Here is a 27,490-nt window from a genome sequence, read left to right on the forward strand (position 1 = left end):
TTCTTGACGGTGTGTACAGACGAGGAGCTGTTACAGCAGGGGCTGTCTTCACAGACTCACCAAGAGAGCTCCACCTTCAAACGCTAGGCTAGTCTCTGCCCCAGGACTCATTATACTGCATTTCAACTACACGCTTACATGTTTTCCTCCATCACTACCCACACCCCAACTTCCAACCTCTTAGTCTTCTTTGTACTCCCCAGGCCCCTAGGCTCAGAAAGCATAGGGTCAATGTTAGCTGCCTGACTGAATAAGGGAACATATGTGTAAGTGTATATGTGTATGTGTATGTGTATGTGTATGTGTATGTGTATATATGTGTATACATATATGTACACAACCTTTTATTTTCTATAACAGGAGACTCTGACAGGTAGAGAAGATAGTTAACCTGCTCAAGGTCATATAGCCAATTACTAGTTAGGGGAGGTAGAGGGGGAGAGAGCGTTAAAAATCAAACTGGACCCTTCCTTAGCCCCTCCACTAAACGGTGTGAAAAAGAAGCTGACAATAAGTGAGCACCAACCAGAACATAAGCACTATGCCCTGTGTCACAAGGCTGTGAGGGGGATGTTATTATTTCCATTTTACAGATGAGAACATCAAGGCTCAGAGAGGTACTCTCTGTGTAGATTGCTCCTCATTCTTCCCACCCATTCGCTCATGCCTGGATAACAAAAATTCACCCTTCAGGCCTCCGCTTAGATGTACTTTCCTTCAGGAAGTCTTTCTTCCCCAACCTCCCCAAATTCTGTGGGTACTCCTCTTCTATAGTCCCATAGCCCCATGTGCTTTTGTCTCTATGGTGACATTTATGCCCTGTGTTGTCATATTTGTGTCAGTGGCTGTCTCCTTCATCAAACTTTGACCTCTTCAAGGGCAGAGGGCAAGGGCTATATCTTAAATATATTAAACTCTTACCGCTAGGCAAAATGCTTGGCACACAGCAGGATACCAGTGAGTAACGGAAGGAAGGAGGGAAGGAAGGAAGGAAGGAAGAAAGGGAAGAAGGAAAGAAGGAAAGAAGCTTCCCGAAGCCAGAGTTGGGAAGTAGGGAAGCTAGGTCTGAATCCAGGCCTGGCTGGCTCCAAAGACTAGACGATATCCATGAAAATATATAAACTCCCCTTAGGGTAGAAACCCTTCTATTATATTCTTGTGGGTTTGTCTTAGAACTTGGCACATTATCATTCTCCATTTACCAAGTGCTAATCAATGGACTTTAAGCTTTCACACATCAGGGGCTATCAGTGTGGTGCTCCAGGATGCCCATGACCCTTAGAGCACAGGGCACTGCAGGTGGTGGGTGCTCCACACATACTTGTAGCTTGCGCTGATTTATATTTAGCCTGTCCACTATGGAGACAATGGTGACTCTGATCGGGGAAGAGCCAGCCACTGGTCCTTATGATGGCATTTAAGACCTGTGGGGTAGGAGAGCTGGGAAAGTTCAACGCACTGAAACTATGGCTGAGGTCAAGTTTGTCTAAGTGTTTTAAGACTAAAGAGGCATATAATGATGCAAAATGTAGGTCTTATTGCTCCAGAGGCTTGGAGTGGTTTCTGGAGCTTAAGTTCAGTTCATAATCATACAAAACAGGCAGTTTCCCCAGGAGTTGAAAACGGTGTGGAGAGTTTTTGTTGTTAGTGTGCATTTTCCCCACAAGAAGTTTACAAAAGGTATAGCACATTGAGTGCAATGAAAATAAAAATTATTCATTTGAGGACTGGGAAACACTTTTTTTCTCTGAAAATTCCAGTTCTTTCCCCACCCCCACCCCACTCCAAGACCAACAATGCTTTTACAAATTTTATAGTTAGGGTTTCTCTTTATGGTTTTATTTTTATATAGAATTCTAGTATCTCCTTAGGTTGTACACCCCATGTGACCTTTAGTGTCACGGGCTACGACTTGGGAGAAGGGCCAAGGCCAAGGCAGAGTTGGAAGATGAGGAAATTACCGGTCCAGGAGTCAGGGCCGTTGGTCTGACATGAGCTCTGTCTCTGCCTCCCCAGAGACTCTGGGTAAGTCCTAACCTCAGTTTCTTTCTCTGTGACAACTGCAGGGAAAGGCCTCTCAGCTGCCTCCCTGAGCCATTCTGAAGATCTACTGAGACACTGCCTTGGGGACACACTTGACGATATAAAAGGTGCCTATAAATATAGGTAGGGTAAGAGCACATTTATCTAAACATCAAAGACAAATGAATGAGGCTTTACATACAAATCTATTGTCTTGATAACACAAGGCTTCCTTCTTGAGTACAAAATTATATTTGATTTAAACTTTGGGAACAGAACTTATGTTTGCAGACTAGATTACTTCCATGTTTAGGCAGAAAACACTGACATGGGGTTGTTAATGATTGTCCTCTGGGGATGTGGAGGCTATGAACCAGTGTTTCACTGGTTTCTGCAATACTGACTGGCCTATAGCTTTTACCATCCTGGATTCTTGTGTTTGAGAGAGGGTTTCCGTCTTGTTCTCTCTACTAGGCAGTCATTTCTCATTGCTATCAAGGCTGCCACCTTTCAAATCTCCTGATTCCTACTTTTAAACCACGTTAGGTAGGAAAACCTAAAAACCTGGTTTGTTACTGGCACTTGCAGCATTAAAATCCTCTCAAGTTCTTCTGTGAGCAAACCAAAGGAGTTTTCTACATCTTTGTATCAATCCTCCTAAGGTCATGTGCCTCTAGACCCTCCAAGCCTTTCGGTGTCTCTCATTCCTTCCCAAACAAGTCCAACACTTCAAGCTGGCGTGGTTTTCAAGGTCTTTAACCACCTGTCCTCAAACTACATGTGCCATATCTCTTTTTAGCATGTTCCGGGTGCTTTCTTGTCCTCAGTGGCTGCTGCCCTCTGCCTCCTCTTGTGCCTTGAGACACCCCCACCCTTCAAGGCCTGCTTCAAGGCCCACCTCCTTCCTGAAGTCTCTCTCAGTTATAAACAACTTCTCCATCCTTTGAACTCTATCACTTTATCCATATCCCTCCCGTGGCATTTAGCACTTTCTGACTTAACGTGGTACCATGTTAAGTACCACGCTCTTAGGGCAATTTCTAGTTCTCCTCATGGTACAGAAACTGCTGTGGAGATGTTTCCGACAACCCCTGGCATTGCCTCTCGCTGAACGAATGCATGGATGAGCGGTGGCAGATACTCTGTCGGCCCCTGTTCTCCGTGCCACACCTGTCAGCGTTCCCCACTGTGCCGTAGGTGGCTAAGGCCGTGGCACTCTGAAGCTCTTATCGGACTCACTGCGGGAGGGGAGCGGCTCGACCTCGTGGTGCCTGCCGAGCCAAGCCCCTGCCCTTCCCGAGCCTATGTCTCCCCCGTGCCCTCCTTGAAGAAGAGCTGCGCAAGGCATCCCCCCGCATGGAGTGGTCGGTGGCCTGCTGGGGCACTCACCACTGCCAAGCCTCAGGAGCAGCACGTCCTGGAGCCTCCGGTTGAGGTCACGGAGCTCCTTCATTTCAGACACGAGAGCCCCGTATTCCTTGAGCTTCTTGGCCTGCTGGACCAGCTGCCTCCGAGTCCGCTCCAGCTCCTGCTGGAGGTGGCGCATCTCCTCCTGCTGCTGCTGGTAGTTGCGCAGCAGCTCCTCATACAGAGCCCGGGGCACGACAGCGTCCTCCAGACTGTCCATGTCCTCTGTGCCCGGCGAGGCCTCCACGAAGACCTCCTCTGGACACGTGCTGTGGCCCAGGCTCAGGCCGTTCTGCTTCTCCAGCCGGGCCACCACTGCCTCAATGCTCTTATGCGCCACTTCGCTCGGCTTCCGCCCCTCGGGTCTCTGTGTAGGACAACGAGAATCAGTTCAGGCAAGGGCAGCTGGGACTTTCTTGGACTGCGGCTCAATATTTCCCCAGACAATCCTAGAATCACAGAACCACAGAACATCAGTGCTTGGAGAAACCTGTGCAAACACTTAGTCAAAGCCTTTCATTGTACAAATGGGGCAGATTCAGAGCGGGGAAGGGTCTTGCCCAAGATCACACACACAGTCGTTTAGTGGCAGACCGAGGACTCTGGTTTCTCGGGCCAGTGCTTTTTCCATTCCATCACTCTGTCTCCTGGGTGCATACTATACCATGACCACCCTCCCCGATTCCCCAGCCCCTACCCCACCCACAGTGCCTGTGCAGTGACTTGCTCATGGGGTGGGGTGGGGGCGTTCAGTGGGTATTGGTGGAGAATCTGTGAGAAATCAGGCCAGGCCAAACCACCCAAGGGGAGTCACCACTCAAATCTCTTTGAGAACAAAAACATAAAAGGCAAAAAGAAAAAAACAAAACAAGACAAAATACCTACCCTCCCCAACACACAAAAACCAAAGGGCATCCCACCAGTAACCTTTTCCTCAAGAATGCTTTAGTTGGGAAGGATGCTAAGAACTCTAATCTGTTCTAATCCAGGGCAGGAGCCATGCCTTATTTTCTCTGTGACTCCACTGCCTACTCAGAACTGGCATTTGGCAGCAGCTTGATAAATGTTTACATAACTGAAAAGTTCAAAGAATGCTAACACTGGAAGTTCCTTTCAGCTTTACTCCCTCACTTTCCAGGCGAGGAAACTGAGGCTCAGAGAGGAGAAGGACTATGTTTGGGGTCACGTGATGAGTTGCAGACAGAGCCAGGTCCAGAACCTAGAGCCCAACTTCCAGCACAAGGCCCCTTCCCCCACATCTGTCAGCCTCTCCCTGGGCTCCTGCCAAGCTGAGGCTCAGCAAGACAGTGGGTATACAGAGGACAGTTCATTGAGAAGAACATTATCCAGGACTATCTAGGGGCTGGAGTTTCAGCTGCCTGAGGAAATTCCAGCTCAAGTAGACAAAGCTTCCATTGAGGAGCAATGGGAGTTACAGGACCAACTGAATTCTTCACTCATGGCAGGAGGGCTAGGAGCTCTCCTGATCGGGGCATTGGTGGGAGGTGCAGACAACTGAGGACACAGGATTCCAGACAAATTAACTGCATCAGGTCAAGCCTGCCTTAACTTCTCAGTAAGTTTCTGGGTATTTAATAAAAAAGAAACAAAAACAACATGATTCTGAGATTCAGTTACATGACAGGATCCTATCCTGTCATTTTATCCATCGGGATAAGGTGCTGCTACTTTAGCTGAACTTATCTGCTAAAATTGTAATGATCACTTTAGATAACTGCGTCACTACACTATGAGACCATCAAGGGCAGTGACTGTGTCTGCCTAATCTTCATGACCCCAGGGGTCAGCACAGAGCCAGGCCCATAGCAGGGGTGCAATGAATTTATGAACTGAACTCAGCTGCATCTCTTGGACTATGCTTTGGGAATGTCCTTGACCTTTTGTCCGATGTCCGAACATGGTCAATGAGGAAGGCAGCCTTCTTTCTCCTCCCTGCCTCTGGGGTACCCATTGTACTGAAAAAACATATGGCTTGTTGAATAAGACATTCACTTTACAAATGAAGGCTGGAGGAGACCACCTGGGAAGCAGATCAAAGGAAATGCAACCTCAGGCAAAAATTTTCTTCCAGCCCAGGGTCCTGCAAACTCCTCTGTGTACACCTGGTACATTCTGCTTCCTATCGAATCTATACCCTTTGCTGTTTGGGGCAATCTGATAGTGACTGGCTCTGAACTGCTGCCCAAGAACGGCTGTTTAATATTCCTGGAGCTCACGGTTGTAGGCCAGAGAGGAATGCACCCTTCCAAACCCTCAGCAGTGGATGACACTGCTTAGATGGGGCAAACGGGGTGGTGCATGGTGGCACAGCATGAGTCAGGGCTCCTGGACAGTTGGTCAGCAAGGCACACGCATACTAGCTGTCTCAACACTCTCCCAATCTGAAAAAATTGCCAGAGGACATTTATATGGGGAGAAGAGGCCAGACTGGAACTCTTTAGCTATCAAGAATCTGAAAATGCCCCCACATACGTCCAAAAGAAGGGGAAAGATTTTGTTACCTTGATGTGTCTAAGCTGTAAATCTTCTTCCCCATAATCTTTAACCTCACCATCTTCTTCTACGTGATTGAGAGAAAGTTTGGGGATTTTTATTTTCTTCTGCATCACACTGTTTTCAAGGTCAGATTTGTCTTCTAAAATGCATATCAAGAGAACAAGGTTCATTATGAGTCAAAATGCTCAAAATACCCATAATCGCAAATGCTAGAGAATGACTGAGGCCAGACCAGTTAAAAAGGAAAAGCAAACAAACCCAAGACCTGTCCCTCCTGCATGCAGGGCTCCTAAAAGCAGCAGTGCAGATCAAACTCTAGGGTCAAAGGTACATGCTACAGGCACTGCCATTCGAAGTGCTGAAATAGTGTCCAATGATTTGGCTTAGGGGTTTCTCCACGAATACCTTAAAGGGTGGCCTTTTATGAATTCCAGGATCTTGGAACTGGAATGGCCCTTAGACTTCTATTTGGTCTAAACTAGCACATGGAGCCCTTGACGACCACCATCTTTCTAAGCCAGGCGAATTCCCAGGAAGATGTGTTTTTCTGCCAGCTCAGGTGCTAATAAGCATGAAAGGGATGATGGCTCTCATGGGGCCTCTCGTGGAGCCTCCCCACAATCCCGACATAGGACAGGCTGAGGTAAGACAGATATGAGAAGAGTAACAAGTAACATTTACTGCCTTTTTACTGGTATCAGATCACAGAATGACAGAGTTTGAGGGGCCTTGGTGACCAACTGGTCCAACTCTCATTCTACAGAGGAGGGAACTCAAACCCAGAGGACAGAAGGGGTTTGCCCAAAATGTGAGTCTGAGAAGAGCCAGGAGGGAGAAACAGGCCTCTGGCATCTCACCCAGTGCTTACACGTGATAATAACACACACCAAAATGAACCACACACTGTAAAGTGCTACACAAATACAAAGGGATATTACTCCTCCTCACTTTCTCATTCTTTAAACTCAACTTCAGATAATCCAAAAGAGATTTGAGACTTCTTTAGATTTAGATTTTTTTCTCCTGCACAGATTTCAAACTTTATTTCCCAGATCTATCTTTCACTGTAGATGTCAAAAGTAAAAATTCAAAGAGGGGAGTTCTAGAGGTAGAAACTTGAGCCTGGAACTGGCCCCTTGTGGCAAATACTTTGGGATCTTGTGTTCTTGGCTTGAACTGAGACTCTAGGGATTGCTGTTTCTTTTACTTCTCAAAGGTTCCCACTGCTATAGCCCAAATTCACTTTCTAGCATGTTGCCCAATGCTGGATGTGGCATGTGGCCAGGTAGCTGGTTAAATACAGTCTCTGAGGGTCTTTATGTGTGAGTGTGTGTGTGTGCATGCATATGTGTGTGTGTTAAACATGCTCTTACACTTCCCCCAAGCCAGGCTTCTCTCTTCACAACTTGTTAGTAAAGCTGAGAAGGAAGCTTATAAGCACACAACTATTCTAGAATGTAGTCAAATGTCACATCTTCCCAAACAGTCTTAGGAAGGGAGCCCCCGCTGGAGAGGAGTGGGACTCTGGTACCAGAGAGACCTCTTTGGGAACCTCAGCTCTTGCGTGGCAGGGTAAGGAGGGAGGGGGGAAGCCTTAGTCTCACAGAGCTCAGGTGTCTGCTCTATAATGCAGTGGGGAGGGACGGCACCAATAATTTACATAACTCACTGCACACTGCCTGGTACACATCAGGCTCTCAACAAACAGAACACTAAAACTGACATTATCAACATGGCCGGAATCATTTTTATCTCCTTAAGCATAAGGTGAGTAAAGATACAATTTTTAAAAATAAAGGAATGACTTAAGAAGGATATAGGGTGTGAGGGCCCTGCCCAGGGAAAAAAAGACTAGTCTTTGTTAACACCCTCAGCCTGAGCAGAGGTGAAAACGGCCTTTCCCACTAACTGGAGGAGCAATCCTCAGGTTCTATTTTCACAAGAAAGGCCTGTTTTTGTTCTCTTTGTGCCTATAAAATACATCCAATGAGTTAGGCTGAACAACAGTGGGGACTGTGGTCTTTCTAAAAGAGCAACAGCTTCTTCCTCCTACAGATCATTGTTGACTCTAAGTCAAAAAGCTGTGAAAATATAAAAGTGAAAGAAAGTGCTTCAAATGATGTTACACTGAAATGGGGTAGGTGGGCGTTTCCACATGTGAAAAGCCAGACACAGAGGATGAGAAGGTGGTGTTAGGACTTCTGGATGTGTTGGGGCAAAGCTTCTGAGCTAGCTGTCAGTTTGATAAATTCAAGGGCAGAAGTTTGAGATGGAGACACCAAACTAGAAGTGACAAGCCACCCTCTGCCTCCCTGAGCTGAAAGTGTGTAGCTCAGGATCATGTTGGTTGGAGAGAAGCAATCATTCAGACGTGCAACACTAGGTAATATTTGCACTGAGGACAATCCTCAGCTCATCTCATGCAACCCTTTCAAAATGCAGATTAGGAGACTGAGGTTCCAAATGGTGAAGTCCACATATCTGTGTACTCAACAATCAGGCCCCAGGGATACAGGAACAGCAGTACAGTTCACGTTCGCATTCTGGAGAGCTCACTGTGGTGCAAGGTCATAGAAGTTAGTGTCAAAACATGAATAGTATGAGAACTCAGACCCTGTACCCAGCGTCCACGGCATTTTCTCCTATGCCTCAGCATAACATTTCCTGAGAATATACACTTACAAGATCTAGCCTGGGCCCCAGAACATGGAGAACGAGCACCCAGTTGTGGGAACACACAATATAACCACTGAAAAAACAATAATCCAAGATCTTCAATACTGAGTTTGAATAAGGGGGAAGTAACTGTTTTCAGAGGCAAGGGAGATCACTTTGGTCAGTGCAACCATGGTAGGTGCTTGAGAAGAGGCAGCATTTGAGCTAGGCTCCTTACTAACTGACTTACTGAGTGAGTTACTCTACTTCTCTGATCCTGCTTCCTCATCTGTGACTCACTTGGCCAGGATGTTGTGAAGTGGCCAGGATCACTTCTGTATCAAGTTCTAGTAAGAACCTGAGTGGAGTGAATGGTATTTGGGCAGTTTTCATAAAAGGATAGCCATTTAAGGGTGATAAGAATCTGGAGGCAGCTGGGTGGCTCAGTTGGTTAAGCATCCAACGTTGGCTCAGGTCATAATCTCATGGTTCATGAGTTCGAGCCCGGCGTCAGGCTCTGTGCTGACAGCTCAGAGCCTGGAGCCTACTTTGGATTCTGTGTCTCCCTCTCTTTCTCTGCCCCTCCCCTGCTTCTGTGCACACACTCTCTCTCTCTCTCTCTCTCTCGCTCTCTCTCAAAAAACAAATAAAAACATTAAAAAAAAAAAGGGTGGCAAGAATTTGGACCACACAAAAGGGACAAAGACTAGAAACTAAAAAAGGAACGTTGGGAAAATATTCAGACTGGTATGGTTACTAAACATGGTTCAGTAACAGGCAGAAAAAAGAGGTGAGGAAAGAAGTTAAGGCAGTTGGAGCTTAGAGAGTAAATGGCCTTGAATGCCAAGGTAAGAAGAACTGAGGTCCAGCTAATAGGTGTGGGGAAAAAACTAGGAGTGGGGCAACCCGGATTCCAAGTCCAGTCCTGCCACTTGGTGGGATAAGAAGTCAGGCAAGCTGCTATGTCAGTGAGTGTCATTCTTCTCTTTCTCTTTCTCTTCTCTTTGAGTATGTATCTCAAGTGGGAATCAAATCAGCTGAGTAAATGTGCACTGAAAGCAACAGAGCCCCGTCTGTATATATGGTGGGTGGCGAAGCTCGGTAGAGCCTGCTGCAGGTTTGCTTTTGGGGGTGGAGACCTGTCCAGCTGCCTGCCTGGGGTGCTCCACTCTCTACCTGAGGCCCCACCCCCACCAGCTATACCCAAGGCTCCATGCTTGCCCAGCTAACTGGAATGCCCCCCTCCTTTCTTGTCTGCCTGGCAAACTCCACACAGCCTCCATTCACCTCCTCCTTCCTCCTCAAAGGTCCCAATACACATTGTACAAACCTCTAGGTAGCTTATTTTCTTACTCTGCTGAGATCATCTGGTTTGAAGTCAACCTTCCCCACTGGAGTGTGAGTTACCTCAGGGCAGGGCCCAAATCCTAGACCTGGCCATACAACAGGGAATCATCAAACAAAAATGTTTAATGGAAGAATAATTTTAAAAAAGAGGCTACACCAATAAACCTATGAAAAGGTGCTCACAATCATCAGTCATTAGGGAAGCGCAAATCAAACACATAATGAGATACAACTACCCACTCACTAAGATGGCCATAATGAGAAAACAGAAGGGAAGAGAGAAGAAACAGAACAAGCAATGAGAGGATGTGGAGAAACTGGAGCCCGCATTCACTCCTGGTGGGAATGTAAACTGGGGCAGCCACTGTCGAAAACAGTCTGGCAGTTTCTCCAAATGTTACATATAAGACCATCATATGACTAAGCAATTCCACTCCTAGGTATACACCCAAGAGAAATCAACACATATCCACCAAAAATTTGTGCATGGATGTTTATAAGCAACATTATTCATAATGGCTAAAAGGTGGTGACAACCCAATTGTCTATTAATTGGTGAATGGATTAAAAAAATGTGGTATATCCATGCAATAGAATATTACACAACCATAAAAAGAAATGAAGTGCTGACAGATAGCGACAACACGATGAATTCTGCAAAACATTATGCTAAGTGAGAAAAGCCAGACACCAAGGCCACATGTTGTCTGGTTCCACGCATGTGAAACACCCGGACAGGCAAATCCACAGAGACAGAAAGTATGTTTGCCAGGGGCGTAGGGGGAAGAGGCAACGAGAAGTGACCACTTAATGGGTAACAGGGATTTTCTCTCTCTCTCTGCATGTGTGTGTGTGTGTGTGTGTGATGAGAATGTTCTGTCATCAGATAGTGAAGATGGTTGCAGAACACTGTAAATATACTAAGAATTGCTGATTTGTACATACTTCAAAATGGTCTAAATAGTGAATTTTATGTTATTAGACTTCAGTTAAAAAATAGGCTACCACTTGTAGCATGTCTACTACCTACCAGGTACCATCATAAGACTCTTTACTTACATTACTACATCTCACAACAATCCTGCAATTATTAGCCACATTTTTTTTCCCACAAAAAAAGAAATGAGACTCAAAGAAGGCTTAGTGCCATCCAGATGGGAAGATGCAGAGTCAGAATTTGTTCTAAGTCTCTCTACCTCCAGAGCCCATGCTCTACCCTTTCTAAACACAGGCCTATAACATGCAGAACCAGAATAAATGTTGAACGGATGAATGATGGCCATAGATGAAAACATCCAAATTCCCCAGCCCGAAGTTCAAAGCAGAAGACCACTTTATTCCTGCTCTCCTGCATCTCCAGATGCCTCTGTCCTCAGGAAGCCTCCAGAAAGCAGCAGTGATCATCACCAGACATAACAGAAACAGGTTGTAGCCAGGCCTAAGGACTTGAAATGGATTCTTTGAAAAGGTAGGCTGAGCAGTAAAGTCTGAAATGACAAGAGTGAGTTCCAGAAAGGAGCAGAAGCAGATAGTCCCTCCAACCCCATGCCTCCTGATCTGGACACATGGCCAGGGAGATCCCGAGGCTCCTCTGGGAGCTAACTACTTCCTGGTTCCATCTTAATGCTCATCAGTCTCCAACTTGACTGGTGGTGCTCCAGGAATAAGGGCTCAGGAAGCCCTGGGGCCTCCATTCATCCTTTTCTGTAGGCAGTGCACATTTACTGAGCTCTGGTCTCAGTTTGGACCACTACAACCCAGAATGTACCAAGAACCCCAACCAGAAAGCAAGATTTGACTTCCTGAGAGATGCTGCCACACATGGGGCAAACCTCTGGGTCTCCAGGCCTTCCTGACCCTAATCCTGATTGAAGGTGGTACCTCACATCTATATCTAAGCTACAGAAAATTAATGAATAATCAGTGTCAGCACAAAAAGTGGAAGAAATGGTTGGGAGAGGGAGGCCCAGGATCTAATAAAAGCAGCATGGTCCTTTGAATGAGGTGGTCCTAGTTTGGAATTCTGTCTCTTCCACATACTAACTGTGGGAACTTGGGCACACTACTTAACCTGTCTGAGTCTCAGTTTCATGATCTATAAAATGGAAATGAAAAACTGTTTTCCAAAAGATGGTGCATGTAAAACACCAAGCACAGTGTCTTTCTTGTCACAGGTGTTCAATGAATAGCTGCGCTGAGGCTATCCCTGTGGGTTATGTGCTTGGCTTTTATCCCATGGCAAAAAGAACCACTGCGGGTATCTGACACAGACTGAGACATGATGAAAGAGATGTTTTGGGAAGATTAATGTGGCAGTGGCAAGCAAGATGGATGAGGTGTGAGGAGGAGACTGAACATAGGGTGACAAGAAGCTATAACTCTTGACTGGTCACAATAATGAAGGTGAACAGTGGTGTGGATCATCTAAGGCAGCAAATAACCTCATGTAGCATTCTAATGTGGCTTTGGGGTGTGCTTCTGGCTTCAAATTCCAGGAAACCACAAAAGGAACCAGCAGTGGACTCAGAAGGACAAGGAAAACTCTCTAGTCAACCTGCCTTTGCAACTGTTCCAAGCTTAAGACTAAATAATCAGTTCTCAGGTAAACAAACAAATATGTAGCCTCTGAAGAGACAACCTTTACTGATTCTGACTGCCTAATTCTCTTGTTTCCAGGGGAGAGAAAACCACCAAGGATTTGGGCATCAACTATTTCCTCCTCCTTTGCAGCTGCTGTGATGTCAGTTAATTTCATTCATCCATTCAACAATACTAAGTACCTACTGTGTGCCAGGACCCATGCCAAATTCTTTATTAACATCAATATACTTAATCCGTCTGAGAATTCAACTGAAGCAGAAACCAAGGCTTAAGGAAGTGAGATGGCTTGCCTAAGACATAAAGCTATCATACAGTGGAAACAATTCCCAATCAGGTCTGCACAACACTCAGGCCCTCCCTGTTCGTATCATGTAATTATCCTATAGGAACAAGAGAAAAATGTTTAAGTCGCTAAAATATCCTCAACTGAACTACAAGGCACATATATAATGATGAGCATGTCCATATAACTTCCAGAGTGCCTGCTTTCTCCTAAAACCTTGCCTACACCCAGAAGAATGTTGTGATAAATTCCCAAATTGAACTAGGCATTATACAAGTCCCATCTGACTTGATGGCAGACTCCTGAACTGCAAGCTTATCAAATCCACCCAGCTCTACATAATCCTCAGAGTCCTTATTCAAAGCTGTAAAATAGGGTAGAAGCTACTCTTCATTGGTGTCTGTTACTGATCTTTGAGAAAGAGACATCCCATTAAAGTGGAGGTACAGTAACAAGCAAACAGCATCTTAGAAAACAGGCAGGTGGACAGGAATTGCAATGCAAGTCTGTCTTCAAAAGCAATGATAGCCCTGAAGGATTTGCAGCATACAGTTAAAATGGGAGAGGGACTGTAGTGACTCCCATCTTACATAAAATCATGCTGGATAATTAAAAGAATCCAGTATCAGAGAGTTTAATGTGGTGTGGGTTTGTTAGCTAGGGTGAAATTCTGAAAGGCCAAACATAAAATGTTGTACAAAAGTTGGTCTTGTCTTAAAAATATCTACAGGCAAGTTTAAAGTTTCTCGCATGTACAAAAATCCTGTAAAGTCTTACGATGTTTGCATGAAAAACAGACATGTCACAGAGAAGACACGCACATTGCGTTTTCTAGACTGTGGTGTTTGTTTTTACAGAATCCAAGGCAGGCAAAATTCTCAAGTTTCAAGGATTATATCCAGTCAAGAGACCAGAAAGAAGAGGGCCCGCTGTGGTATAGCAGAAAGAAATCAGGAGATGCTGGTTCGAGGCCTGGCTCTGTGGCTAAATCTATGGCTGATTGGGCACCTTTTTTTGGTTTTCTTTTCCGTAAAACACAGGGACTAGACTAAAATCCTCAATGGGTCCTTCCAGCTCTGTGACCGCTGACCAGTCACAGGGAAATCCAGGTCTCTTTCTTTTCTGTGCAGCGCAGGGTAAGAATAGATGATCTCATCCCTCCAGGTGGGCACATTAGAAGAAATGTCCCACTGATGCCATTCAAGAAGGAGGAGAAGAAATTGCTAACCAGGTTTCAGTAGGTCTCCTTGCTCTCCCTCCCACTGCCTCACTGGCCTTGGCACAGGGCTGCAGCACAGACAATACTAGGAACTTCATCCTGCTGGCTCATTTGTCAGGGTAATGAATGGCACCAGCATAGGGTCACAAAGGGCCAAAACATACTGGGGGATGACTAGCCTTTCATGCTGAAGCCAAGCCCTAGGAGGATTTAAAATACACACAAGTTAAACTTACACTTATCTGCTTCTTACATGTGCTTGTTCCTCTAAATCAATCCTTTCCACGAATAGTAGTACCCACAGCTAAGGAAGCTGTTCTCTCAGGGACCCTTGGCTACCACAGTCCTTAACAGCGGCCTATATTTAGTGAGTACCTACTGTGTGCCAGACGGTTTTCCATATTACCTTGCTAAGTAACCCAGTGGGTGAGTAGCTGATTACTATTCCTGCATCACACTTGAGCACCTGAGACTCAGAGGTGAATTGATCTCCCCAAGGTCACACAGGTTCTAAGTTCCAGAGTCACTATTTGAACCCAGATAGTCAGACTTCAAAGCCCATCTTCTTTCATTCTCTAACACTTCCTCCTTGATACTTAAGGAAGTGACCTAGAGGTCCCCTAACCAAATTCTTTCATAGGGCAAGATTCCATTCCAGAATATCCTTGACCTACTTGCCACCTCCAGTGATAAGGAGCTTATCACCATGCTGGAAGCCCTTTTAGTTGTTCATCGTTCTCTCTGTTAATATCATATTCCTCCCACCAACTCCTATGAATTCCATTCTTTGCATCCAACTCTGCTTTTTGGACCCCAAAGAACAGGCCTGATACTTCCTGCACTGGGGGCAAAACTCAGACACTGAAAACTACCAAAATACCCCATGCAAATCTTTTCTTCTCTTGCTTATATATACTTAGCCGTCCTTATGTCTAACCAATAGCTCTGAGGAAAAAGTAGTTGTATGTAGTTAAGAGAAAAACAAGCCTAGATCTGGGATCCAAAGACTCTTTCTTAGTTTGATTTTCAGGACACCCTTCTGTCCTGGTTACTACTCGATTCTCTGTCCATCTCTATTTCTTCCCAGTCACCTTTTTTGGGCTCTTCTTCAGCTGTACCCTTAAAAGCTGATGTTCTGAACAGTTCTGCCTTGCATGATTCTTCACTCTGCACCCTCTCCCGCTGTGACCTCACCAGTCTTGTGGCTAATGACTTCCACATTTGGATCTTCAGCCCAATTTCAGAGTGCTGTCCTGAACCTTGGCCATACGCCTAATTGCTCTCCTGGAGCATCCACCCAGATGTCCCACAGGCCCCTAAGATTCAACTTGTCTCAAGCGAAACTCATCATCTCTTCCAACCAACTACTCTTCTAGTGCTCCCCATGGAGGGAGGAGAGGCCAGATCACCACATCCTCCTCACCACAACCAGGCTGTTCCCAAGTCCCATGGATTCTCCTTTCTTGATCCCTCTCAGACCCATCATGACCACTGCCACCTTAGTTTAGGTGTCACACTTTTTGAATGAACTGACTCACACTTCTCCACAAGCCCTGAGTACGTGGGAAGATTCAGTTCATTGCCTGGCACCTATCACACCTGCTATACCACTGTTTGAATAGCCCGCTTCTCCCAGGTAAAACAAGAAGCCCTATTTTATAGGGATGTAGACAGAGTATATAGAAATTCTTAGCACTGGACCTGGAACCTGGTGAGCACTTCATAAATATTTAGTAAGTTAGTCCTTAAAGGCAAAAAAACAGAAACAAAAAACAATGCCCATTCCTCCTGCATGTCCCTCCAGCATATGGCTGACCACCTAGTATAACTCAATACCAGCAGAACTTAAATACATCAGAGAAAACCTCTTCAGGGCATGTATGCTTTTCTGGTAAGCATTTTAAAATGAAGAGTTCACACATCTCTCTGTCTCTCTAAGGAGCTTATAAGACAAGCAGGTAGGCACAGTAGAAAGAGAATTAATCTTGGAGTCAAAGATCTAAATTTGAACTCTACTTTTCTGGTGTGTTTTTAAAAATAAAAACTAGTGTGTTCTTGAATAACAAAACACCACACAAAAGAGAAAGACCTCAGCTTGCCTGGGGGCAATTTTTTTCTTTCATCCTGTGAACCAGAACTCTGAAGTACTCTGTAGCACATACCATTTAGTTGTAACAAATCTGTGGTTCTCCAACAAGATAAATCACATCAGACTGAGCCTTCAATGGTTAACATTTCAGTGGAATCTGCAACAGATGACAGCAGGCAAGTTCCAATCTTTGCTCCAATGTGTATTAGCAGAACATGTCAAAACCTAAATTAAAAGTTTTCACTCGCTTTAAAAAAAAATAAATCCTTTTGTTGGCAGTCTCCCACTGATGACATGTAACAATCTTTGCATATGAAATCGGCTAGTCCCCTGCTTCGCTGCTAACTTTGTAGAAGTTCCAAAGCGTTTCTGGAGCAAGTGATCTATTTGGACCGACAATGCCAAGCTGGGACCTGAGCCCTGAATGAGCTAAAATTACCAAAGCAAGAAGAACGTGGCTTTGGAAGCTATTCCCCCCCAAGTGTGGGGTTTTTCTAGTCAAGGGAGTGATAAAGAATGTTGACTCTTTCCAGATGAACAACGTTGAATGAAACCTCAGAATCCCGCTGCAGGTTTCTGCTCTGAAAAACAAGTTGCTGCTACAGAGGTTCCTGTCCTTTCCTACTTCCGCTCCCCAAACATAATAAATGCACCTGTCTTCCCCAAGTTCATGAGTTCAGCACAGGCTGGCTGGTGTGGACTGCGTGCTGGGCACTTGCAGGCACAGAGACCAGGGAGATGGGGCACTGTCCTAGAGGAGTTCACTGGCTGGTAAGGTAGACAGGCACACTGAAACAAAACCCAAAATGCTAAGATCCATAAGCAAGGGACAAGCAAAGCAAAGGGAGAGCTCTGAGGAGGGAGAATCTCCTCTTGGAGCAGAGGGTAGAACCGGGAACACCCTTGAGGCAGTGGGGCTCCCAGTGTATTTTGTCCCCTCCTCTACAGCCCTCAGCTCGCTGGACCACAAACATGTCACATGTTTGCCTTTCCCACTCGAAGGTGAGCTTCATGGGCAGAGGCCCCACATCAGACAATGATTAATCCATCTTTGTTGGCTCAAAGGAGTGCCTGTGGGTGTGTTCTCAAGAAGGCACGAAATACCGGAGGTCTATGGAAAGTAGGAAGGGTGGATGAGGCTGGAGAAGTAAGGGAGGGCTCGGGCTGCTATAAACGCCAGGAAGCTGAAGTTTAATTCACTAGGCAAGAGGGAGCTACAGAAGGTTCTAAGGAGAGAAGTGAATTGACCTAAGACTTTGTTTTAGAAGATTATTCTGATGGTGATTTAGAAATGAGACTGCAGAAAGGGTGAGCAACTAGAAGGCCTCTGCATTGGTTTAGACAAAGAAAAACTGGTACAGGCCTGAATGCGCAGCAGCAGTAGGGCTGGAAAAGAAAGACTTAAAAGAGAACCTGCAAAGCCCACCTAGAATTGGCCTTTTCTTTGCTCCCACCCCTCTCCCTGCCAGTGCCTGGCTTCTACCTATAATTCTTACCATGGGCCCTATGACTACATATTACCTGAGGATGATGCCCCTTTCTTCTCCATCACTCTGCCCCTGACAAAAACCTATACTTTTCAGGGCCTGATAAGTGAACTCTTGTCTGCCCCAGGTCGTGCTGTCATTTCAATGCCAGTACCTCCGCTGTACTGGTGCATTCACTTATTATGGCACTGGGCCTGGCATGTAGGAAGTAGTAAAGGGACATCTGACGACCAAAGGAATTTAGCACACCCAAATAATAACATAGCATAGGTGCCTGGATGGAATAACATAGAATTTTAAGACTGAGCCTACTGAAACCAGTTTTTGCCCCATAAAAACCACAAAATTCAATCCTATGAGCCACAGTAGCAGGCCAGATTGCAGTTGGATAATAGTGAGCTCTCGACATGGGTAGCTCTCACTTTCACAATCTGTTTGGCAAATAAATGAGAGTGAGCAAAGAGAGACCAACGGTAAACCAAGTCTTGAGTCACATGGCTCCTCTACGGAGGATGGGAGCTCCTCTGAGATTTCCTCAGTAAAATGACAACTAAAGGCAGAGAGGGCACGGAGTGTGTGCTCTGTAGGAGGGAGGCTGGTAAGAGAGGAAGAAGACGAGCAGAATGGGCTTGAAAACTCTGAAATGAAAACTGTCCACTGGCTCAAAAACTGGCCTTGAGCTACACATTTCAGGGTCATTTCTTCCATTGGCTTTCACTCCTTCCAAGCATGCTGTGGGGTGGGTGGGAAGATTAGCTACTTTACAAAGCAGACTGCCAAGCAGGGCCTTGGCACTGGAAGACCTGTTTTCCAAGGCCAGCTTTGCCATTTATTAGCAGGCAAGTCTCAGCCTTGGTGTCCTCATCTATGAAATGGAAATAGTCATAGCGATCTCTACCGACAGGGGCAAAGGGAGGACTAACAGAGACAATGCACACACACGTAGCAAAATCATCAGTACAGGTGGGTTTGTTTCTTTTTTCCTTGAAATGATATCACAATCTGTTGAGAGGAGGGCTGTACTGTAGGGTCTGATGCAAATGAAGCCATGACATAAACCACCACAGGCTGGAAAAATGCAACGCCCCACAGCAGTGTCTTTGACATTTCCTGGATATAAGAAGAGGTACACTTGAACACAGCTCTGGGTTGGCCCTGGGAAATAGCCAGTAAAGTAACACACTTGTCACCCAAAGCCATAAAGTAGCCCTAAAACTGCCCCTGAACCCATGCTGTTGTTGCCAGAGAGGGATTAATTACTCATGGCTAATTCACAAACATAAAGCCATCTCTGCCTCACCATTGAGAGCTCATCTCCTCACATTTGATGCCACAACACAGTGGTGTTTATACCTGGGAGATGCCAGAAGATGAGCTCTTTAAGATGAAGTCACTGTGAGCAATTCTCAGAGCCACCACGTTCAAGTCAAGATGGAATTTCAAGACACACAGGAGAATTCTCTCAGGATAAATGAATCCCCAAACCCACCCTGGTCCTTTCAATCAGGTCTGCAGCCAGGGCATCGGCTCCCATTTAAAAATTAACCAGCTGATTAGAATTCGAAATGTGGTCTAGCCAACCTCAAGTTGTTTCTTCCTCTCCTTTTCTCCTCCCAAGAAAAGAAGTGAACGAGGTAGGGGAGGCGCTTTCAACTCACTTTGCTCAACTGGCACCATGGTTCTTCTCTGGATCTACTCTGCCAATTTCCAGATGGTGCCTAGATGTGTTGTTGTTGTTGTTGTTTTTAATGACCCCAGAGATTTATCAACATTCCAACTTGGAGGATGAATAGTCTATAGATTGAAGATTCATGGTTCTAGGACCAATAACTACATTTCTCACTTATGAGGACTTTCATTGATTTTTAAAATCAGAGTCGGTGAGGGCTGCCTAGCAGCCTCTCTGCAGTGCTTGAAGAGCCAAGCAGTTTGCTGAAAGAACAAGTGGATGAATGAACAATCTCTAAAGGAGGAAAGCAGTCATTAACACACTAAGTCACATACATACCACTGACTTCTGACACACACCCCTTCCCTTCTCCTAAGGCCCTTCCAGATCTAGGAGTATAATACAATCATCAAGAAGCATGCTTTCTTTTCTTCTAGCCAAAGGGAAGCTGAGGTTACAACCTAGTTACAACTTCCTCAGGCCTATACTCTTGGGAAATAATTCCCTAGCCCCTTCCGTTAGGTAATTAAAAGCAAACGAACAAAATAAAACCTAATCAGCTACAAAGGTTTCCCTTTTCTATCTGCATGCTTCCTCTCATTCTGGTTTTCTGGACTCATCTGTCCTCGGGTGTTGTGAATGGGCCTACACCCCTGTACCCCGGAGTGTGTCAGAGAAGTGGTGAGGATACAGTCTGTCAAAAAGGGCGACCAGTCTTTAGTTCTTCTTCCCCACTCCTCAACTGCAAACCCACTTTCCAGAGGCCACGTGAGGTGGTGGAAAGGACCTAGAGTCACAAGCCAGAGCTCTGACCTGCTAATTTGCCATGGGACCCTAGGCAAGTCACTTCTGTGTTTCAAGCCAGTTTCTTTATCTGCCAAGTTTAAATATGATACATGCTGGCTTCATCTTTCAGGCTAAATGTGAGAAAGCAAAGGAAGTCGGAAAGATTGGAAAGGTCTTAAAACTACGACATCTTCATGCAGTTAGGAACTGGCCTTCCCTTCCTAACCCCGGTCTTCCCTTCCAAGTGGAGACTGGGCCAGCTGACTATCCCTGCCCACTCCAAGGTACCCGCCCCCCCCCCCCCAGCAGCAGCTAAAAGGCTGCTCCCCAAAACAGAAGTGATACTTTCTTCTTCCTCTCATGTCTGTACCCAAGTCTCTCAGTACTAGCTGGGAAGGAGTGTCCACTGACTTCTCTTTACAAAGGAAAAGGTGCCTCAATGTGGCAGAAATAACTTGGTGTAGGAGGCTGATGGGCTGGTTTCTTGTCCTATCAGCTGCTGAACTTCAGTGTCCTCATCTGTCAAAATGGGGATGAGACCACCTGCCTTGCCATTTGTCAGGGCCCTGAGAAAGCAGGAATGGGAGGTCTGGTCTTAACCTGACCATAAACTCTTTCCTCGCCCTCAGCTCTCAACCCAGGGAGGCTTCTGGGAGATTCAAAAGGGGTGTGGAGGCTGAGGGATGCTGAGTGCCACTACTACCTCTGCCACCTAGCCAGGAAGGGGCAGGAGAGAGAGGCATGCAGAGATCAAGGCCTCCTCATCCTGTCCAATGATGACCCGGATGGGACAAGCATGTCATAGCTTCCTTCTGTGAAGGGGGACTCCCACCTAGAAGAGTCTGACAACATCCAGCTAGCCTCCTCAGTTCCAGGAGGCACCAAGGGCCTTAAAGGAAGACAGACAGAGAAACTTGAGACAGAAGGAGCAGAGAGGGAAAGGACCAAAGAGAAGGTGAGAGGCAGAGAAATGAACGTGCAAAGGAAGGGAGAGAAAAGAAAAGTGAAGGAACCAGGAGAACAGGCAGAAACAGAAAGAGGACTGACGGAGAAAGAGCGATGGAGACAGACTGACAGCGCGGGAGTGTCGGGGAGGCGGGGAAGACAAAGGGGACCATCCGGTGTTTTTAACTGGTCTGGCCTTTTCGAGCCACCCCATCCCCAAAAGAAAAGACTAGGGGGCGGGAGGAGGAGGCCGAAGCGAGCAGAGGCTCCCCCCGGCCCCCTCCGCCCCGGGTCCCTGCCCCCGCCCGGGTCCCGCCGTCCCTCCCGGCACGCTCGCTCACCTGCCAGCGCCAGGATCTGGGCCTTGTGGAGCAGAAGCGCGCCCCAGTCGCGGGGGGCGCGCGGGGGGCTCTCGGGCCCGGCGCCCAGCTCCTCCGGGCCCCGGTACACGGCGTACACCTTCTGGTTGTCAAAATCCAGCCGCGAGCGGGGGCTGAAGTCGCGCACGCACGACACTGGCAGCGCGTAGCAGACGTTGTCCTCCAGGAACCGCACAAAGGCGTACATGGTGGGCGCCGGGGGCGGGCCCCGGTCGGGCCGGTCAGCCCGCGGGGCGGGCGCGGAGGTGGGGACCCGGCGGGGGGCGCGGGCCGCGCGGCCGGGCCGGGGGGCGGGGGCGGCTCCCCGGGACCCGGGCTCCCCCCACTGTTATTGTTCCTGAAAGCACCGCTCTGCCAATCGGCTGCTCTCGCCTGGGCGCGGAAAAGGGAGGGAGGGGGGGTAAGGGGGCGGGGGGCGGGTGAGGGGGGTTTGGAAGCGCACCGCCACTCGCAAAGTCAGACCCGAGCAATCACAGCCGGAGCGCGATTCGCGTAGGGAGAGGAAAGGGCAGGGAGACTGAATGGCAATAATAATAATAATAACAACAATAGCATTGCAGGAGAGGAAACAAATGCATCGACGAAAAGTCGCGCTGCGTGCGGAGAGTATGATACCGCTTCAACAATCGCGCTGCAAAACAAATCGAATCGCAACAAAACTGCACTGCAAAGGAGGGAAGAGAGTGTGAGAGAATGAACGCAGGGTATGGGAGGGGGGCATTCTCGTTGGGATCCCTTAGTGTAAACTTGCACTTGCAAGCAAGCAGAATTTTAGAGTGTTTCAAATAATTGTAGCCACTCCTCTTAGCTCCTTTAGTTCCCTTATCATTTTTTTCTTCTTCTTTTTTTGCAAAACTGCCAGGTCCTGCTGTGGGGAGGGTCAGTCAGCCAGAAACGTTCTCCCAGAGCTGCCAAACTAGTTCTGACCAGACCGGGGGCTTATCTGGGATTTCCAGTTGGACCAGCTGGCTGGGGTGGTGGAGGGTTAGTCCAAGGCAGCTCTCAGCCAGAGAGAGCAGGGGGCGACCCTCTCCCCTGTAGTCTTCGTCCACCGAAGCCCCTCTCCACCAAGTGGCTGGGACCACTTGGAATGAAGCAGGGAGTGGAGGGGTGCTCTGAGGGAGGCAAGCCCAGGGTTAGCTGGACATTTTGGAGCACTGTGAGTTCAGGAATGGGACTCCGAGGAATACCAGTCTTTGCTCTGTCCTTAGTTTTCTAGGTGGAAAAGAGCTTAGAGGGGCTTGGGTACCCCCAGACTAGTCATGAAACAACTGAAAAAGGGCTGACGGGACTCTGCTCACAGGGACCAGAGCCTGTTCAGAGGGGACCAGCAGTCTCACACTGACGCCCCTGTATCATACATGGCTGCTTATATCCCCAATTTCCAGCCCAGGCCTGGCACTTGGTAGGGACTTCAATTTGGTGTGAAGAACAATAAATAGAAATCTGCATTCAGCCAGCCATCCAGTAATTCCTTCTTCTAGTCAAGTAACCGATATTTTTTGGGTATGCACTATCTGCCTGATTCTGGCTAGGTGCTAGTAGTAGAGAGATGAACAGACCAGACAAACACCTAGATTCCTTGTAGTGTTAGTGCATCAGAAATGAGGTTTTGGATACCTATGCCAAAATTAGATATGTTATTAAATGGATAACACCTTCCCTGTCCTCAAAACCCTTATGGTCCCGTCTGAGAGTAGTAAAAATGTTTAGGTAAGTGATTATGTTATAGTCAGACAAGTGTTCTCATGGAGGAATGCTTAATGGAGGTGGCAGACCTAATTAAATGTAATATGTTTTAAAATTTATTTAAATGAACTCGAGCTGTTAAAAAAAATGCACTAAAATATTGTTTCATAGTAGTGGTGAGTGATTTTGTTTTCTTTGTGTTTTACATTTATATGTTTATATTTAACTATTTTCCACAATAAGCAAGCATTATGTTATGATCAGAAAGTATTACATATTATTATTATTTTTTTTTAACGCCTACTTATTTTTGAGACAGGGAGAGACAGAGCATGAACAGGGGAGGGTCAGAGAGAGGGAGACACAGAATCTGAAGCAGGCTCCAGGCTCTGAGCTGTCAGCACAGAGCCCAACGCGGGGCTAGAACTCATGGACTTCGAGATCATGACCTGAGCCGAAGTCGGCCGCTTAACCAACTGAGCCACCCAGGCACCCCTACATATTATTTTTAAAAAAAGCACTCTACTCACATTTTGGATCAGCTACACTAATGATGAAGCTGGTAAGCCAAAACCCCCAAATTATTTCATCGTGATTTGGGGATTATGTTAAACGGGTGAACCTCATTAACACACATCTCCCAGATCCAAATGCACAGGTCAGATTAAGCTCCCTTAAACCATGCCTGTGGTATATATGTGGTTGTAGCCAGATATGACCACTAGTTTCCTGATGCAGATGTTGGCCTGACGTTGACCCACATGCTTGTGGAAAAATGAGGTGCCACACTGAGTTGTTCCAGAAGATTTACCTTCATGATTATGATTTCTTTGGACTGATCTTAAATGAGGTTTTATCTTAAGAATACATTCCTATGGTGGCCAAGGGGAAGTAATGTGTAGCAAGGCTTCTGATAATTCACAAGATGGATCATGCAGAGTTGGCCATATTTAATGAAAGTCCATGAAGCTCCAAATTAGGTTTGCAAAATAATTTCAGGTAGTACCATGGCCAACCTCCTATGCCATCTAAATGAAAGTGACCCCTAAATACAGTATCAGTCTCCTCTTTCTTACCACTTTACTGGAAATAGTACATACAGACACTTTAAACTATCTGACATTTCCCAAGATAGCATGCTTTATCAGGTCCCAAGCCTTTATGCTTGCTCTGCCCTCTTTCTGGGAAGTTCTTCCTCTTAGGGCACATGCTGACATCAATTTCCCCCAAACCAGCTCTAATGTCACCTCCTTTGTGAAGTCTTCCCCAACCGCTCGCACTCCTGAAGCACAGGTGATCTCCGTCTACTATTTTGTGCCAGCACCTTTTATCTTCCCTCATTACAATGAGCTCTTTGAGGGGGTACAAAAAAGGCTGAGTAACCTCGGAATCCCAGGTTCCTAGCATATTTAGATGCTTATAAAACAAATGTATTAAAGAAAGATAACACGAGGTGCACCGTTTTTCTGAAAATCTGCCCCCTTTTTTCAGAGTTGGAGCTGAACCCAACTCTATCTCATTCCCAGTGACCAAAGGGTAGGCACTGTTTCCACTCCTTGTAAGACAGATTTGTGAACATGTTAAATATCACCATACCCTCAGTTCCCCACCCAAGTCAGAGTAAATAATTCTCATAAGAAGGCAATTCCATGTCCCAAGAACCCAGAAAGATGAAAAGAACAAAGTGACACGGATGCTAGCAGAGTAAACACAGACTCAAATACATTTTGCACGTAGGTGCACAGATTCTAGAGAAGGAACGGCAGGTACGCAGGTATGGGATGCTCAAAGAGATACCACTGGACAGCCTAAGGGCAACAGAAAGACATCCCTGCTTCTGCTTCCGGTGTGACTCACACAGTCAGTCTTTAAACACAGCTTCATGGAGAACCTACTAAGTACTTCCTCTGCCCTAATGGAAATGGAGTCAAAGTACCTCTGACATGGAGACGCTAGCCCCAGGCTGTACACATATCAGAAACTCAAGACAGTGCTGATTCATTGATTAGCAAGCAAAGACAGTTCAACAGTATAGATTTCAAACTTAAAGAGGTGGTTAAAATGTCAGGTTCGACCAAATCATGGTTGAATCCCCTCTTCAATATCCCTCTCCAATGGTCATCCATATTCCTCTTACACAGTTCTAATGTCAGGAGGCTTACTAGCACCCCTTAACTTTTGGACACTATTGACTGGGAGAAAGGTCTTTCTTACTTACACTGGGGCAGAACCTTTCACCTTGTAGCTGCCATAGTAGGTTCACCACGAAGAGTCTCATGTCAGCTCTTCCAACATGGAAAACTTGGGATCCTGTCTCCTTAGGATCTTATCTATCTTCTGCTCAGACATCTTCATTTCCTTCGCCTGTCTTTCCTCATATGACCTGGTTTCAGTGATGATAATTGTGATATCTGCTTTTCCTCCAAATGTTACTATAACCCAGGCATGCTGGAGCGCCATGTATACATCTCAATTAATCCACACCAAACCCTTGAAGTGGGCATTATTAACCCCATGATAGAGTTGAGAAACTGGAGACCTACAGCAAAGCAGTTTGGCTGTGGGGGTCCCTGAAAGGTTGCAGTCATATTTACATTATAGACAGTCTGCTCTAGAGGCAGTGTAGGGGAAGGGCTGGAGGTGGGGGGGGGGGGCAACGCTGGGGAGTGGGAGGCCTGTGATGAGGCTAACTGTCCTGTGCTTGTCCCTCCCCAGCCCCCTCTTTCTGCCGGCCAAATGTACTTTGCCTTTCGTCCAAGTCATTTTAATGGAGCAGAAAATGTACACATCTGGGGAAGCTTTGCAACTGCAGCTCCATTGTGCTGTCCTGTGGAGTTCTGCAGAGCCTTGGGTGAATGTCAAGCTCCTTCAGTTTAGCCAGCTGAGGCATGTTCAGTGGCAGCAGCGGGACTTATGTTTCATATTACTGCATGGAATTCTCAGTGTACTTTGCAAAACTATTTTAAGGAGACCTGGGTTCTGTGAATTTTAAAAGCAATTGGAGCATGTCTTTTCAACCTCGTCACTAATGATTGACCACATTTTTTCATGATTTTGCCTTTTTTTTTTCCTCTGTGATATTTAATTTGACTTTTAAAGTCTCTGCTTTAAAATTCTTGCTCCCACCCCCAGAAAGTAACTTGCTGGGCTGTGAGCTCAGGGCCCCCATCTTCTCAGGTAAACTCGAGGAAGTGGATAGGTAAACTAGGAGGCTCTGCACCTGCTGGGAGGCCCATGGTAGGCATTACCCTGAGTTGGGTACTGTCACCCCAAAGCAGGGGCATCAAGCCAATGCATCCACATAAACTCCCCATCATGAAGTCTGGCTGGATTTGGTTGTGGGTTTGGGGCAGGGGAAGAGAACAGCAGTAGAGAGCAGGAAGGAAGGAAAGAGAGGAGTTGCTGTTGAGGACAAACTCAAAAGCCAGTGGACATTGCCTGAAGTTGGAAGGAATGCCAATTTGTCATGCAGGTGACAGCTTGGAGGGCCAAAGGAGTATGGGCTTTGGAATTGGCCCAGCGGTTAAACCCTGACTTTGCCACATCTTTTCTGTGACTTTGGGCAAGACAATTCACCTCTCTGAGCCTCAGTTTTCTTATCTGTGAAATGAGGCTATCTTGTGGAGTTCTTGTGAGGCTCCGGGCAGGAATTTTTTACCCTCTCTGTTATCAGGATCACCTGGGAAACTTAAAAAAATATCCCATTTCCCAGCTCCTATCCCCCAAGATCTTGATTCAGTTGGTCTGGGGATAAGGCCTGGGCATTAATTTTTATTTCTTTTAAATTCCCAGATTATTCTAACATCAGACAAGGTTGAGTACTTCTAAGTTGTAAAATTTTAAGGTAACATGCCAGTCACATAGAAATTATTCAACGAGTTGTAGGTATTATTTTCAGGGGAAATATACAGAGTTCTGAAATGTCTATGTAACCTCTCTGAGGAACAGTAATTTCTTCATCTTAAACATGACATACCAATGTGAAAACAGGCAGCGTATTATTGTCTTAGGCCCCAGATCTAAATCCTGACCTAATAAGTAAGGCCTATTCTTCCTAAGTGTGTGGTCACGGACAAGTTTCTGAATCTCTCCAAGCCTCATTTTCTTAAAGGGAATATTCATACAGCTTCATAGGGTTGTTATGAGGATTAAATGAGATATGTAAATGTAAATGTAAATGTTTATGTAAAATGATTGGCACAGTGCCTAACACATAGTGAGTCCTCAATAAATTGTAGTTGCTGCTATTGTCATGCATATTATTATGTTTATTATGAGAGCTCTTATCCCCTTGCTGAGAATAAGGAGCCAATGAATGTTTATTGTATCAAATTGAATATAATGAGTTGAACAACGCTGATAATTATCCAATAAGCGCCCCCAGCATGCTTCCA

The 27,490-nt window shown here is 46.2% G+C and overlaps 1 protein-coding gene across 20 annotated transcripts in view; it reads right to left on the reverse strand.

Annotated features, from left to right (window-relative positions):
• Nucleotides 1-27,490, reverse strand: part of LOC102965268 (BEN domain-containing protein 5) — a 1,451,018-nt gene that overhangs the window by 233,045 nt on the left and 1,190,483 nt on the right. For 14 of the 20 annotated variants that reach the window (XR_006221402.1, XR_006221404.1, XR_006221403.1 and 11 more), the window contains 2 exons: nt 5,952-6,085; nt 3,412-3,796 (listed from right to left, as the gene is read on the reverse strand). The exons of 4 other annotated variants lie outside the window; for them this stretch is intronic. Coding sequence is in view for 13 of the 16 variants with exons in the window: in XM_042997069.1 (XP_042853003.1) it covers nt 3,412-3,796; nt 5,952-6,085 (519 nt within the window). In the remaining 3 variants the exon portion in view is untranslated. Of the gene's footprint in view, nt 1-3,411; nt 3,797-5,951; nt 6,086-16,213; nt 16,298-21,368; nt 21,650-27,490 lie in introns of those variants that run through there. 2 more of the 20 variants (XM_007077234.3, XM_042997083.1) reach the window with 2 other exon arrangements.

Source organism: Panthera tigris, chromosome C1 (genome assembly GCF_018350195.1).
Source record: "Panthera tigris isolate Pti1 chromosome C1, P.tigris_Pti1_mat1.1, whole genome shotgun sequence".
Lineage (NCBI taxonomy): Eukaryota > Metazoa > Chordata > Mammalia > Carnivora > Felidae > Panthera > Panthera tigris.